This window comes from Hordeum vulgare, chromosome 2H (genome assembly GCF_904849725.1).
Source record: "Hordeum vulgare subsp. vulgare chromosome 2H, MorexV3_pseudomolecules_assembly, whole genome shotgun sequence".
Taxonomy (NCBI): Eukaryota; Viridiplantae; Streptophyta; class Magnoliopsida; order Poales; family Poaceae; genus Hordeum; species Hordeum vulgare.
This window is the reverse complement of record NC_058519.1, coordinates 526373622-526388749: the sequence shown is the minus strand read 5'-3', so window position 1 is coordinate 526388749 and position 15128 is coordinate 526373622. Positions and strand designations below refer to the sequence as shown.

At 46.1% G+C, this 15128-nt stretch overlaps 1 protein-coding gene across 1 annotated transcript; it reads left to right on the top strand.

The window, feature by feature from the left end:
- Window positions 1–1553: 1553 nt before the first annotated feature.
- On the top strand, window positions 1554–7071 carry LOC123430423 (SUPPRESSOR OF GAMMA RESPONSE 1-like). The gene is made up of 7 exons (XM_045114293.1): window positions 1554–1652; window positions 3061–3105; window positions 4076–4178; window positions 4874–5054; window positions 5161–5636; window positions 6355–6696; window positions 6774–7071. Exons 1-7 carry the CDS (start codon window positions 1639–1641, stop codon window positions 6816–6818), a joined length of 1206 nt encoding a protein of 401 aa, XP_044970228.1. The 5' UTR covers window positions 1554–1638; the 3' UTR covers window positions 6819–7071.
- Window positions 7072–15128: the final 8057 nt, after the last annotated feature.

Here is a 15128-nt window from a genome sequence, read left to right as displayed (position 1 = left end):
GCGCCTAGGGGGCTTGTGGGGTCCCCTGCTGGCCCCCGTCTTGGTTCTCAAGCTTGACGCGTATCTTCTGTTCCGGAAAAAATCTTTTCGGAAGTTTTATTCCGTTTGGAGACTGTTTAAAATCCTCCTCTGAAAAGGGTCAAAAACACGGAAAAAAAAACAGGAACTGGCACTTGGCACTGAGTTAATAAGTTAGACCCAAAAAAGATATAAAAGGCATACAAAACATCCAAAGTTTGACAAGATAATAGCATGAAACCATCAAAAATTACAGATACGTTGGAGACGTATCACCCCTCATCTTCGTCATTGTCACTGCCATAGCCGGGAGCTTGTAACACAAGAAAGATTTCTCTCCGACGATCTTCGCGGTCGCCATGAGCACTCGATCAATACAATTATCACAGGTGGGAGTAGGGTGCTACCTCCCCTAGGAGAGCCCAAATTTGGCTAAATCGATTGTCTTGTGTGCTACCATCTCGATTTGTCGCTTGCATCCCATCGAACAGATATGTCATCTCTTGACGGTACTGTTAGTCTCACAACACCAACACACTTTTTTGAGTACTAGTCACACAAGAACAAAATAAGAACGGTTGACCATGAATTGGGATTTTTGCTGCGGCCAAGGGAGATCGGACTTGGCAGACACTCTGCCTCGACCACTTAAGGGGGTTATCTGCAAAATTGCATTAAGTGTTACCGAGCTTCTCCGTATAAATAATTGTTGTCGTGAGATGATTGGACGCATGGGAACGGAAATTTGGGTTTTGACTGAATACTTTTTCCTGAAAGAGGCATGAAACGTTCCACGCGAATTACGCAAAGGAAGACAGTCACGAGCCCGTTTCGAAATGCATTTATGTACTGCTAAAAATAGCCCCCGCTTCGGTTTTCCAGACCCCCGATCCTAAAATTTCGCACGTTACTCCCGAACCTCGCCCCGCCCCATTCGACCCTCCACGTGTAGCGTCGGTTACTTTCCTCCCACCAGCCTCCGCACACACTCCTTGGTTAAAGAGGGAAAGTTTTTACAGCTTCTTTTTAGAACGAGGGAGCGGTACATCAGATGAATTCACCTTATTTGAGGAAAATTGTACAAAGACTTGTTTTTTATTTCATGGTGTAACTCATTTCCCTTGTTTACCAAAGAGATAGATCACCCTCTCTTGTCATGAAAACACTCCGTTGTAGCGCAACGAAGTATACTCCTTTTTAGACTGTCAAAAAGGGTAGCATTATACTCTTTTTTAGGGCTTGTGCGAAGTACTATTAGCAAAAGGCGTCTGAGAGAGTTCCCTCTCGTTGAAAAGAATCTTCACAGCAAGCAGAGACTCATGGCAAGCAGAGTCCACGGCCGAGCCCAGTTTCCCGAGGAGCGACACAACCCAACGCTCCCAGTTCTGCCGAGCCTAGCGAGCGAGGGTTTGCTTGTTGCAGTGGGCAAAACATTTCGGTCAGGCGCCGGTGGTCCCGGTCCGCGTCTCCTCACCCCTCGCCTATTTAGTGCCGCGCACACCGCAGGCTCGGACACTCCCCTGCTCCTCCTCGCACACTGTTCTCGCTCCCCGTTCCGCTCTCAAGTTTCTCACCGCCACCCCTCCAAGCCTCCCGTCGCGGCGCAGCCGGGCGCCCGCCATGGCATCGGCAGCGTAAGTACGCCCGCGTTAGGCCTCCGTTTCTGGTCTCCAACTCTCGGCTCGGCCTCTCTGCCTTTTTTTCTTTTTCTTTTTTGGTGCTGCTCTGGATCTTGTTTGTTTTATTTTCGCACGCGGTCTGGGTTTCGGTTTGATCCGGAGGAGCGTCGCGGTTGATCAGCGAGCGGTGGATTCCGGTGCGTGGTTTTCGGAGGAGATCGGATGCTGATAGCCTTAGCTTGAGCGCGTGGCAGAGGACATGTTTGTCTGACGGAGCGATGGGTGTGGGATCCAGTGTGACGCCGCCGACGTGATTCCGGTCAGGTTACTCTCGTCGCTGTCGTTGCAGCGGCAGTGCGTTTTTTTCTTTTCTTTTTGTCACTGCGATGGCGGAGGAGGAGGAGCGTTCCTCTCGAAGGAAGCAGTGAAGTCCTCGGGAAAAAGGAGACGGAAGCAGAGAAGGGCAGCGCCTCCGCGCCGCCGTCGTGAATCCGGCCCGGTTCTGCTCGTCTTTGCAGCGGCGGTGCAGGACTTTCACGATTTGCTTGAGGTGGCGGTGATGGAGGAGGAAGCAGACAAGGGTTCTGTTCCGTTCCGCTCTGTTCTGTTTAGTGGAGACAGATAGGGTCACAGGCTCGCAGCTGCCTGTCACGAAGATGTTTCTTGTGCTACAAGCTCTGGGCCGTGGTAGAGAAATTGTAGATTTGTGCTGTGCAGTTACAGCGCTCAGTTAGTGAAAACTTGTTCAGATTAAAGCATCTCCAACAGGAGGCGTAACGCGTCTTTACAGAACCGAAATAGACAGTTTTTGCGTGCCGTAGAGCGGTGTAAAAAGCATCGCTTCAGTAGACGCGTTAAATTACGGCGCACGCGAGCAGTCGGTGCTTGTAATATGTTTATTTTGAAAACAACATGGTGGTATTTCAAACATCAAAACAAGACACTGGCGATGATGGCGGAGGGGTCGGGGATGTAGGAATGGGTGAGGGGATGTCGGCGCGGCCGTCCATCGGGTGAATTTGCCGACGTCGGCGTGGGCGGGGCGAAAACGGCACGGCCGGAGATGGTGCGGCGGCGGGAACGGACGCACGAAATAAGCGACGTGCGATGTCGTTTTGTCCCGTGCGCTAAACCACTTATGCCGCGCGCGTTTTTTACTTCTTCGTTGGAGCGTCAGGAATGGTCGTATGCGCGCAAAAAAAATTGTGTTTTTCTAGGGTAGTGCTTATATCGGACGGCTATTGGAGATTCTCCTAGTGAAAGCTGATCGTCGACGTTTCCTTTTGCCATCTCGAACATGTTTGCTGTTGGCCCCTCCATCTCTAACTGTCAGTGAAAACTTATTCAAACTCTTCTGCTTAGCCTCGCTGTTCAACGTTTGTTGATTCAGGATTTAACTTATTGAGGGCTCTGTTTGCTGCAGGTTTAAGGGGAGCGTCATAGATTCCACTGCTTCTCGCTGCAAACTGTTGGTGACACTCTGCAACCTGATCATCATTCGATATGTCGTGACCGAGTACTTGTTGCTTAAATCATTGGCTGTGCAGATCAATGGGCTGGCTCTGCATTAATCTCCTATATCTCTTCTGAAAAATATAACAATGCAATCAAATTTAAATTTGTCTCTGGCTAAATACGTTGAAAATAGGCAATGCAAGGCAAAAGATCTGCAAACAAGTGTTTTTTTTCACGGGTGACTGCAAACAAGTGTTAATCCATCAAATTTATCGTAATTAATTTTATTTATTTCTATGATTTTTCTCGGAGATAGTGAACATGTCTACTCCCTCCTTTCCGGTTTATAGAGCTCATCTTAAAAAAAATTAGATTTTCATTATATTAGGCTCGTTTTGAGTCTAATTGAGTTAAAGTGCTTTGAGTTCCACGCCCTATTTAATTCATAGAGTTTAGAAAAAGAAAATAAGTGGCTATTCATGCATCATTTTCTACATCCATCATGCAAGTCTAATGAAAAGGAGGATGCTACATTTATTGACTCGAAAATTGAATATGTGAGATTTTTTTTATTGACTAGTCAAAACTAGTGTCATCCACTCACAATCCACCTTGGTTGATGAGATTTCAAATTTAAGCCCTATAAACCAAAAAGGAGGGAGTACTCTTGATTAGTTGGCTTTAAATATGCACATGGCGGTTAATATCCTAAGACTGAACCTAGAATTGAGATAGGTGTCTGTCTATGTAAACGTTCTTTCATATATTTACATTTAGCTTAGTTGCTACTCGCTTCGTCTAAAATTACTTGTCATAAAAAGGGATATATCTAAATATATTTTTAGTTTCGTATACATTTATTTTTATCCAGTTCTACGACAAGTAATTTGGGACAGAGAAAGTACATTTATCATGTTTTGTTAATTAAATTTGTTACCTGTTAGGCATCAAAAGATGATTACTATAATAGATTTATCTCATAGATTCATCAGGTCATTGATCACCATAATTGCTGCGGTTATAAAGAACCCAACTCATCCCCCACCTAGCCAGATTGAGTGCCCAAACTGCAAATACCACATTGATGTAAGTATCATTAACTATTTAGCATGATTGTTGATTTATTTTTATGCTAGGTTCTCTTCTAGTTTTCAACCATTAAAATAGGGTCATTCTACAATTGTAGTGAATTCGCATAACCTGTTAGAATAATTCAAGGTGCATAGTCAATCTACCAAGGACCAATCAATCATACAAGTCACGACAATAAGATTTGTTAACGAGGTTCGTCGAACATCGGCTAATCCCTAAGGCATGACTGCGGGCACTCGTCGTTGATACCGCTACAATACCGCATCCTAGGAGCCCAGGTGTTGACACATGCCGCCGACTCTTTCTGCATGCATGTACTATTATGTTGGCATATGTTATATCATGTGTCAGCCCACATTATATAGCAGGCTTAAGATACACCTATTAGGACATAACTTGTCTATATACACACAATACGACTCAGAGTCCTAATGTAAATTACATTGTACATAATATACGAGACAAGCCCAACGTCACCTTCTTTTCGTCGTATACCCCTCCACCCTCCCGATTTCCGATGCCATTTATTACTAACACACACCATCACAAACAACAATACGCGACCTTTTGTTCCTAAATAGTGGTATCGAGGTATCGTGATCTTTTCTTTGTGTCTTGGTTGAAGGTGTAAAAGGTCATGATTTCTGGGAGCCTTGTGGTTGCATTTCATGCTTTGTATTGCATTGCAGGTTTTATCACAATGGCCAGGACTCCCTGCTGGTGTTAAGTTTGATCCAACTGATCTCGAACTGCTTGAACATTTAGAAGGAAAGGTTGGCAGGGCAGCGTCCCACGAACATATTGATGATTTTATTACAACAATAGAAGAGGCTGAAGGAATCTGCTACACACATCCGGAAAATCTCCCGGGTATATTATTCTTATTTTAGACTTGTTATCGAGGCCTTCTGAATTGAATAGTGGGCTCAAACTATTCAGAGAAATTATTCGCTCATTAACTCATATACTCATGTAGGTATCAAGGTGGACGGGAGCAACAATCATTTCTTCAACAAAATATCGAATGCGTTCGATGTTGGTAAGCGCAAGCGTCGCAAGATTAGCAACAGTGATCACACTGTTTGTGATGGGCATTTCAGATGGCACAAAACTGGGAAATCCAAAAGTATCTTAGATAATAATGGTGTCATAAAAGGGTGGAAGAAAATACTGGTTCTTCACATGGGTTCTAAGAAAGGAGGTGACGAGGATGAAATATTTAACTGGAGGATGCATCAATATCACCTTGGGGTAGATCAAGATGAAAATCACGGGGAGCTCGTTGCTTCCAAAGTCTTTCGTCAGTCAAAGAAAGCTGGGCAGTCTGTAATGTGCACTGTTAATGAAGAATCCGATTCATTTGCTGGGGAAATCGATCCTACAACCCCAATAACATATCCTCCGCAGCCTCGTCCCCCAAACAGTAGCCCATCCAGAACCAAGCAGAATCAGGTAATTCTTCATTGACCAATGAAACTATCATCAACTTTGTGAAAGCTTTTGTCAAACTTCATGCAGTATTGTTATAAGATTCCAGGATCCTATGTTTTTTTAGAAAAGGAGGATGACCCAGGCCTCTGCATTCGGGAAACCAGGATCCTATGTACATCCAATAAACTCTGTTTGTAGGATCATAGAGTATGGATCTACAATACTGATATGTGGATGAATTACTGGGAGCCCCTGAAACAATGCCTTGCAATACTAGGATCCCACCGTTTGAACAGTTCATTCTCAACTGTAGGTTCATGTAGTACAGATGCTATACTTCACAAAAATAACAATATACTCCTACTACACATCGGAATTTTCTCTGCTTGCAAGAGTGCATCCAACAGTCTCATAAAAATATAAGCAGCTTTTAATTCCTTATAAAGATCCATGCTTAGCAACTTAGAGTAGTATTGGTATGATTGGTTTGATGCCAAAAGTTGGCATGTTGCCAAATATTGACTAGTGATTGGTTGACTACCAACTTTCCTTGTTAGCCTCACAAAAAGTTGCCAACTTTTGGCAGCTTTTCATTATCAAGCCTTCTAATTCCTTTACTGCCTGATTACTACAATATACTTCCTCCGTACCGTAATATTTATAGTTTTAATTTGTAAGCTGTTATAAGTATAATTCCTTCATTTCACTGTCATTCATGTTACCGCTGCGACTGTGGCAGGAGGAGGACGCAGCCCTGTATGGCCCGGATGAACGCCCGTCACGCGGCGCAACCCCGGAGGCTGCGTACCCCGAGATGCAGTCTCCACCTCTTGACGCGGACGCTTTCCAGGGGTTGCCCGACCCCGGAACGCCTCCGGGTTTCTCCCTTATGGCCTCTTGGCTCGGTGGATCCTCATCGCTTGCCGTGGAAGTCGCACCGCTGTCTGGCCTGGATGAACGCCTGTCACGCGGCGGAACCCCGGACGCCGCCTACCCTGAGGCTGAGGGGCAACCTCTGCCTCTCGACGCGGAGGCGATCCAGGAGTTCACCGATCCTGGAACGCCTCCGGATAGCTTCCTCGTAAGTGCACCGAGTGCCGCCGTTCTCCGATGCATATCTCATGGCTCATCTCATTGTCTCGTGTGCGTTTACGGCAGGGCATGCAGTTGGGGTCGCAGGGCATAGGCTGGCCAGCGTGTTAACAGAGGATGAGGGGTTTTGAAGCAGCGGCACAACGAGAGGAGGCTGGTTTTTCTCGTGATGTAGTATGTTGTACTTATATCTGTGCATGAATGATGGATATCGCCCAGATAATTTTGCATATTATCCTGGAGGTTGCGTATGATTGTAGCTCGGCTATGTTTACTGCTTGTAGTAGTAGCAGACAATTTTTTCTCAAATGTAGGAGTATCGCACCCAATTGCATAGCCATGAAACTGATAAACAACAGTTGGTTCCTCAAAAGTGCTTGAAACTAATATATCAGTCTAAAATAAATTCACATTTGATGTACTACAAATCTTAATGAAGACGCCTTTTTAGAGCATCTTCAACAACAGTTATATTTTAGGGCCTAACCGTTTTAGAGCAACTCCAACGCAATGACCCAAACGGACATGGATTTTAAATCCATCTTTTGTCTGTTAGGGTCGCCTGTCCAACTAGCGGACATGGGACGGATACGGTGCACCCAACGCGGGAACACAAAAGCGGACATAGTAGACAACAGCTAGACCAGGCGCCCCGCCTTCTTCGTGCCACCCGGCACCTTCTCATGTTACCCCTCGTCCTCCCTCGCGCCGCCGTGCCCTTCCGCTCACTGAGATTCGGGACCCGAGCGTCGCGAGATCCTCCCTGCCGCGCCTCCGCTAAAGTTATCTTCTTGCCGGCGTCACTTGCTCTACAGCAGCCAGCGGTTCGTCCCTCCTCGTCCCTCGCGCGGGGCCGGGAAGAAGGAGGACGTGGGGGCGCCCGACCGAAGCGGCGAGGAGGGCCTGGAGTGAGCGCGGCGGCGAAGGCCTCCCCAACGAGCGTGGCGGCGGCGGCCTGCGCAGGGGGGGTCGTCGATGAGCGTGGCGAGTGCGGCGGCGGCCTACGCAGGGGGGCTCGCCGATGAGCGCGGCGAAGGAGATCCTCCTGGCGAGCGCGGTGGCGGTCTGCGCAGGGGGGCTCGCCGATGAGCACGATGACAGAGATCCCCTGGCGAGCGCGGCGGTGGCCTGCGCAGGGGACTCGTCGATGAGCACGGCGACGGAGATCCCCCTAGCGAGCGCGGTGACAGACTGCACAGAGGGCTCACCGGCGAGTGCAGCGGCCGCCTGCACATGTGGCCTCGCTCCTCCTCGCGGTCGTTGTGGAGGTACACGCCAGCTCAGGCGCAGTCACTGATAAATAGGACGAGGGGCGGACACAAGCAGACGACAGCGGTCGACGAGAGCGTTCGCTTCTATCCGCTTCGTACCCATTTGTTCTCATATTTACGTCAGATTTGGGTCAAGGCGGACAATAAACAGACAACAAGCGGACACGCGCGTCTGTTTGGCTCATCCCGTTGGGCTAACTTTTGTGATCAGATGACCCAAACAGATAAAATGAGTTGTTGCGTTGGGTTGCTCCTATACGTCTTTGACCCAAAAAACACCATTCAATGGCTGCACTTGTTGCATTTGAAAAAATGGACAGCATGTGCGTATTTGCGGCACGCGGGCTGTTGCCGCAAACGCAAAATAGTTGCACGCAAACACGCCCCACCGTCGCCTAGATAGTTCCCTAGCACGACACGGCCACACCTCCGCTTCAGCACGCGACCATCGCCAACCATCAGACCGCCATGCAGGGGACCTCTGATGCTACCGCCGACCTCGCTGCTTTCGCCATAAGGCCCTGCAACGTCTCCTCCTGTGGTTCCCATGATCACCGCGGCCGCCTCCAAGCCTCATGCCCATCGTGTTGTTTTCATGCCCCATGACCCGCTAGAGGGGAATGTCTTCTTGACGTTTCCCCTCCAAAGACCAAGGTCGCGCCGAAGCTGTGCGGTGTGATGTGCTCACCACGGGACCCTTCACTGTAGACGCCGCCACTAACGAAGAAGACAAACGGCGACAAGGGTGCAACCACGATCGCTCAACCTGTTGTGGTGGTGCACCCTCCCCACCCGAGTATTTAACCAAAAACTACCACATTTCGTGGAAACGCGCCCAAAAACAACCACTTTACGATTTTGTGCGGAAAACTACCACTTTTTACCTCATCTGTTGCAAAAAAACTATCATGTTGTTTAACCGCCCGCTTCGCCGCGTTTAAGCACATTTCTGACCGGTTGGACCCACTAACCAGCTGCCACCATGGCCAACCGTGCACTGCCGCCCGTTAACGGAGCGTTTGCAGCCGGATGCGGTCGGGTGAGGTCAAGATCTAAGGTAGCCCCCTCTCTCTTCACTCTCTCCCTCCTCTCCCTCTCTTGACCTAGGTGACGGCCGCCATGGCGTCGGCGATTCCGGACGGGGGCGGTGGCGATATGTGTGGCGGCGAAGGCGGCAACCACGGCGGCGGCGGTGGCACAAGTTTGGACGGTGTAGGCTCTTTCTCTGAAGTCGATAACTGGTTTGGGAGCAGCAATTACGCGACGCAGGCAGGATTGCAGCAGTCGGAGGCACCGCTCATCCAGTCATCGTCGGTGCTTGGATGTTCTATGGGTTGCAGGTATGGAACATGTTTTCTTCAATGCTAGATTTGCCATTAAAGTAGGATGTTTCTGTTTGTTGAACATGTGTAGTAAACTGTTTTACTCTTGTAGTTGTGTCTATTTCAATTCAATTAATGAGCACTTATTTATGCAGTTTGGCTGACCAGAAGTGGGACATATGGTTTCATTTCGAAGGAAGAAACCCTGTGAAAAGGGGTATATATGAGACATATATTTCTTTTCTTACTCTACGATCACTCATTGCTAGTGAAGGGTATGGGAGAGTGATTACATGTACTATGTGAAGGAGGAGGAAATTGGATCTGAAAGAGTAAAGTATTTGGGTAATGAAGCTAGTGTTCATGAAATGTTAGAGGTTTATCATCATGTGAAGGTTGTGAACATAAAGGTTGTGAGAGATGTTCAACCTGCAATTAGTGCACATGCTAATGAGAATTACATGAACACTCAAGAGAGCTGTAGTGTGAAAAAGGTAGTGGAGCAATCTGAGCTTCAAAACCAGATAAATGATAGAAAGGCTCAGCTTGAGAGGAGCAGGATTCAAAGAGAGGCAGATTTGAACCACTTTGAAGGAGACACTGAAGTGTTTGAATTTTGTTCTGATGATTTAGTTCATTACGATGGGAGTGCTGAAGCTGTTCAAATGGAAATAGAGTGTGCCTCTAAAGAGGATAGAGCATTGGAATTAACTGCTGTTGTGAAATGTGTGAATAATCTTGGTCCAACTAGCAGATGTCACGATGAGGTAGAGCATAAACAAATTCAAGATTGGTTTCCTGAAGCAGATGAGTTTTGTTTGGCTGGTGATTTAGGCATAAGTGATGAGGAAGAAGAAGATGAAGTTGAACTACCATACCTCGTGAAGAAGCCAAAGAGTAATAAGAAAAAGATGAAGGATAGGGTATGGTTTGACCCCTCAATTCCCAATTCACATTTACTGTTGTGCAAGAGCTTATGTTTTCAGAGTGTTTACCAGTTCAGAGAAGCACTAAGGGATTTTCATATAAGGACTTTGAGGTCATTTCACTACCACAGGAACTCCCCAACAAGAATTATTGTTTGGTGTTCACAGAGAGAGCATGGATGTGAATTTTACATGTGTGCCTCCAGATAGCTCAAGAAAGAACTTTTTGCATTAAGAAGTGTAACATGGAGCACACTTGTCCAGCATCAGCAGAGAACAAAAAGGTTACTACTAAGTGGCTTTCCAAACACCATTGAAAGTGGCTTAATTTCTTATTAATTTATAAATAGGGTCTCCTTAAGGCTATAAATGAAGTGTTCCCTGATTCCCCTTAGAGATACTGCCTTAGGCACATATATGCAAATTTTCAGTCAGCTGGCTTGAGAGGAGCAGAACTAAAAAAGCTAGTCGATCAGGCTAGCTACTCATTCACCAAACATGGCCATGAATTAGCAATGGCAGAGCTGAAAGTAGAGTGTGAGGATGCATGCAAGTGGCTTGAGAAAATTCCAAAGGATACTTGGTGTAGGTATGCAATGGATTATAATTGCAAAACTGATCTTGTTGTGAACAACCTTAGTGAGGTATTCAACAAAATGATCATTGATGTTAGGGCCAAACCAATTAGGACAATGTTTGAAGGACTTAGGACTAAGCAGATGATCAAAAGGCAAAGACTAGGGAAAATACAGAGTACATCAGGTGGATGATCACATCCAACTATTCAGAGAAACTGGAGGAGAATAAGAAGTATGCCAAATTTTGTGAGGCACATAGGGCTGGTCCTGACATTTGGCAAGTGTCAAGTGGTGAGAAACAATACTGTGTGAACATTGGTACTAAATCATGTGACTGAAGGAGGTGGGACATGACAGGTGTGGCATGCAGCCATGCAATAGAAGCAATGAGCAAGCTTCATATGCACCCAGAGGACTTTGTGCATGAATTTTTCAAAAAACCACTATATATTGAAGCATACAAAGAAATTGTGTACCCTATCCCTGGTCCTGAATTCTGGCCTAACACACATACCCAGGATATTGAGCCCCAAGTTTTCAAAGAAAAAGCAGGCAAGAAACAGACAACTACGAGGAAGGGCCAGTTTGAGGTGTGTGCAGCAAAGGACACAAGCAGGATGGGAACAATTACATGCAGCAATGGTGGTCTACAAGGCCATAGATATACAAATTGTGGGAAAACTCTGAAACCAAGTCTTGAGATGAGAAAGAACTTACACCAGGTCATTTAAAAATTTGCATTCTATGTTTCATTCTATGAGAAAGTCTTCACCAGCACCTCCAAGAGGATCAACATCAACAAGAGCTCCAAATGCAGTAAGGGGATTCAATGCACCTAGAACATCCACTGGAGAACCTGTGATATTAACAGGCAAGAGGAAGAGGAAACCTACTAGCAAGTGGGCAGCCTATTTTAGTGCAAGTGGAAACCATTGAAACTCTGTTCTGGTGTATGAATGTTGAGTGTATGCTACTAAGTTTGTTTTCTGCTACTTGAATATTCATTGTATGCTACTAAGTTTGTGTTGTGCTAGTATTTTGGTTAAATTCATACTAGTGAACTTGAATGTTGAATTTATCTGAATGTTCTTGTGAACCTGTGATAGTGGCAAGTGCATGTTCAGAAATGTTCATATGAATCAGAAGTTACAGTCAACTTCATTTGCTAAAATCAGAAAAAAAAAAAATAGTTTAGCCTGGGGCTCGAACCCCGGACCAGTGGGTTGTAACCCCACATTCAATGCCAATGGGATAGTCCAAGTGAATTGTTTCACTAGCATCGGCCATCTTTAGTTTCGTCACACCTATGTTAGTTCAGTAAGTTAGACTATCAGTTTGGTCAGCACTATGTCGGTTCAGTAAGTTTGGTACTCTACTTGCTATCTAATGTATGCCAGCACTATCTATGCCACTACTATGTTATCAATTCACTAAGTTCAGCAAGCTATATATTGGCTACTATCAGTTTCCAAGTATGCTATCTTCAGTTTCCAAGTATGTCACTACTGCGAGTTAGCTACATATATATGCAGATATTGGCTACTGTTAGTTTCCAAGTATGATATCTTCAGTTTCCAAGTATGTCACTCCTGTCAGTTAGCTAGATATATATGCAGATATTGGCTACACATAATATTGGAAAGTAAAACAACCTCATCATAGATAAAACCTTCTTACTTACTTAACTTAGCATAGTAGGTCTTAACATAAAGGTCTATACATCATAGATAAAACCACCTAGTTCTTAAACCATAATAGTATCTAACATGCAGGACATTCCAAGGCCAGCTATATATAGGCCTAATAATTACTTAACCAATACAGCAAGCACCTCACTCATCCATTATTGCCTTGATTCTCTCCAGCTTATCTTTGCTGCCATTCCCAGCCTTGAGCAGATCAGCAATCAGATACTCCAGCTTCTTCTTGTCTTGCTTAAGTAGGCCCCTGCCCCCTGCACTTCCTTCATGGCCTTCCTCATGTTCTGAATGATATTTGCTTGGCTTTGAAGAATGCACCTTTGCTCCTTGGCAAGCTTCATCTTTTCCATACTTATCTCAATCTTTTCCTGATCCTCAAGTTGTTTCTTCTTTTCATTTAGTTCACTCATTGCGTAACCGGTACAGTCCATGTCATGAGACATCTTGCCATCTTGATACTCAAAAATCTTGGAGACATCTTCCACCAAGTGGTTGTAGCTGTTTGACAAGAAGTCGATTTCCTACTTTAGCTTGCCCACCTCTTTCTCATGAGCTTGTTTGTCCTTCACCCTACCCAAGTTCTGCTCATGGTACATGTGTTGGAATTATGCCCTAGAGGCAATGATAAATAAGTTATTATTATAATTCCTGTATCAAGATAATCGTTTATTATCCATGCTATAATTGTATTGAATGAAGACTTAGATACATGTGTGGATACATAGACAAAACACTGTCCCTAGCAAGCCTCTAGTTGGCTAGCCAGTTGATCAAGGATAGTCAGGGCCTTCTGACTATGTACAAGGTGTTGTTGCTTGATAACTGGATCACATCATTGGGAGAATCATGTGATGGACTAGACCCAAACTAATAGATGTAGCATGTTGATCATGTCATTTTGTTGCTACTGTTTTCTGCGTGTCAAGTATTTATTCCTATGACCATGAGATCATATAACTCACTAACACCGGAAGAATGCTTTGTGTGTATCAAACGTCACAACGTAACTGGGTGGCTATAAAGATGCTCTACAGGTATCTCCGAAGGTGTTCGTTGAGTTAGTATGGATCAAGACTGGGATTTGTCACTCCGTGTGACGGAGAGGTATCTCGGGGCCCACTCGGTAATACAACATCATACACAAGCCTTGCAAGCAATGTGACTTAGTGTAAGTTGCGCGATCTTGTATTACGGAACGAGTAAAGAGACTTGCCGGTAAACGAGATTGAAATAGATATGCGGATACTGATGATCGAATCTCGGGCAAGTAACATACCGAAGGACAAAGGGAATGACATACGGGATTATATGAATCCTTGGGACTGAGGTTCAAACGATAAGATCTTCGTAGAATATGTAGGATCCAATATGGGCATCCAGGTCCCGCTATTGGATATTGACCGAGGAGTCCCTCGGGTCATGTCTACATAGTTCTCGAACCCGCAGGGTTTGCACATTTAAGGTTCGACGTTGTTTTATGCGTATTTGAGTTATATGGTTGGTTACCGAATGTTGTTCGGAGTCCCGAATGAGATCACGGACGTCACGAGGGTTTCCGGAATGGTCCGGAGACGAAGATTGATATATAGGATGACCTCATTTGATTACCGGAAGGTTTTTGGAATTACCGGGAATGTACCGGGAATGATGAATGGGTTCCGAATGTTCACCGGGGGGGGGGGGGGCAACCCACCCAGGGGAAGGCCATAGGCCTTAGGGGTGCCACACCAGCCCTTAGTGGGCTGGTGGGCAAGCCCAGAGAGGCCCCTGCGCAGGAGATAAGAAAATCAAAGAAAAAAGAAAAAAGAAAAAAAGGGGAAGTGGGAAGGAAGGGAAGGACTCCACCTTCCAATCCTAGTTGGACTAGGATTGGAGGAGGAATCCTCCTCCCCCCTTCGGCCGAACCCCTTGGGGCCTCTTTTGCTCCAAGGCAAGGCCCCTCCCCTCCCACCTATATATACGGAGGTTTTAGGGCTGATTTGAGACAACTTTTCCACGGCAGCCCGACCACATGCCTCCACGGTTTTTCCTCTAGATCGCGTTTCTGCGGAGCTTGGGCGGAGCCCTGCTGATATTAGATCACCACCAACCTCCGGAGCGCTGTCACGCTGTCGGAGAACTCATCTACCTCTCCGTCTCTCTTGCTAGATCAAGAAGGCCAAGATCATCGTCGAGTTGTACGTGTGCTGAACGCGGAGGTGCCGTTCGTTCGGCACTAGATCGGAGCGGATCGTGGGACGGATCGCGGGACGGTTCGTGGGACGGTTCGCGGGGCGGATCAAGGGACGTGAGGACATTTCACTACATCAACCACGTTTATTAACGCTTCTTCTGTGCGATCTACAAGGGTACGTAGATCTGAAATCCCCCTCGTAGATGAACATCACCATGATAGGTTTGCGTGCGCGTAGGAAATTTTTTGTTTCCCATGCGATGTTCCCCAACAGTGGCATCATGAGTGAGGTTCATGCGTAGATGTATTCTTGAGTAGAACACAAAAGTTTTTGTGGGCGGTGATGTGCGATTTGCTGCCCTCCTTAGTCTTTTCTTGATTCCGCGGTATTGTTAGATCGAAGCGGCTCGGACCGACATTACTCGTACACTTACGAGAGACTGGTTTCATC

Bases quoted from the DNA above. Each gene is read 5' to 3' on its own strand.
- LOC123430423 (XM_045114293.1), top strand. The intron at 5,055-5,160 runs GTATATTATTCT...ATACTCATGTAG, and splicing joins ACATCCGGAAAATCTCCCGG to GTATCAAGGTGGACGGGAGC. The intron at 6,697-6,773 runs GTAAGTGCACCG...CGTTTACGGCAG, and splicing joins CGCCTCCGGATAGCTTCCTC to GGCATGCAGTTGGGGTCGCA.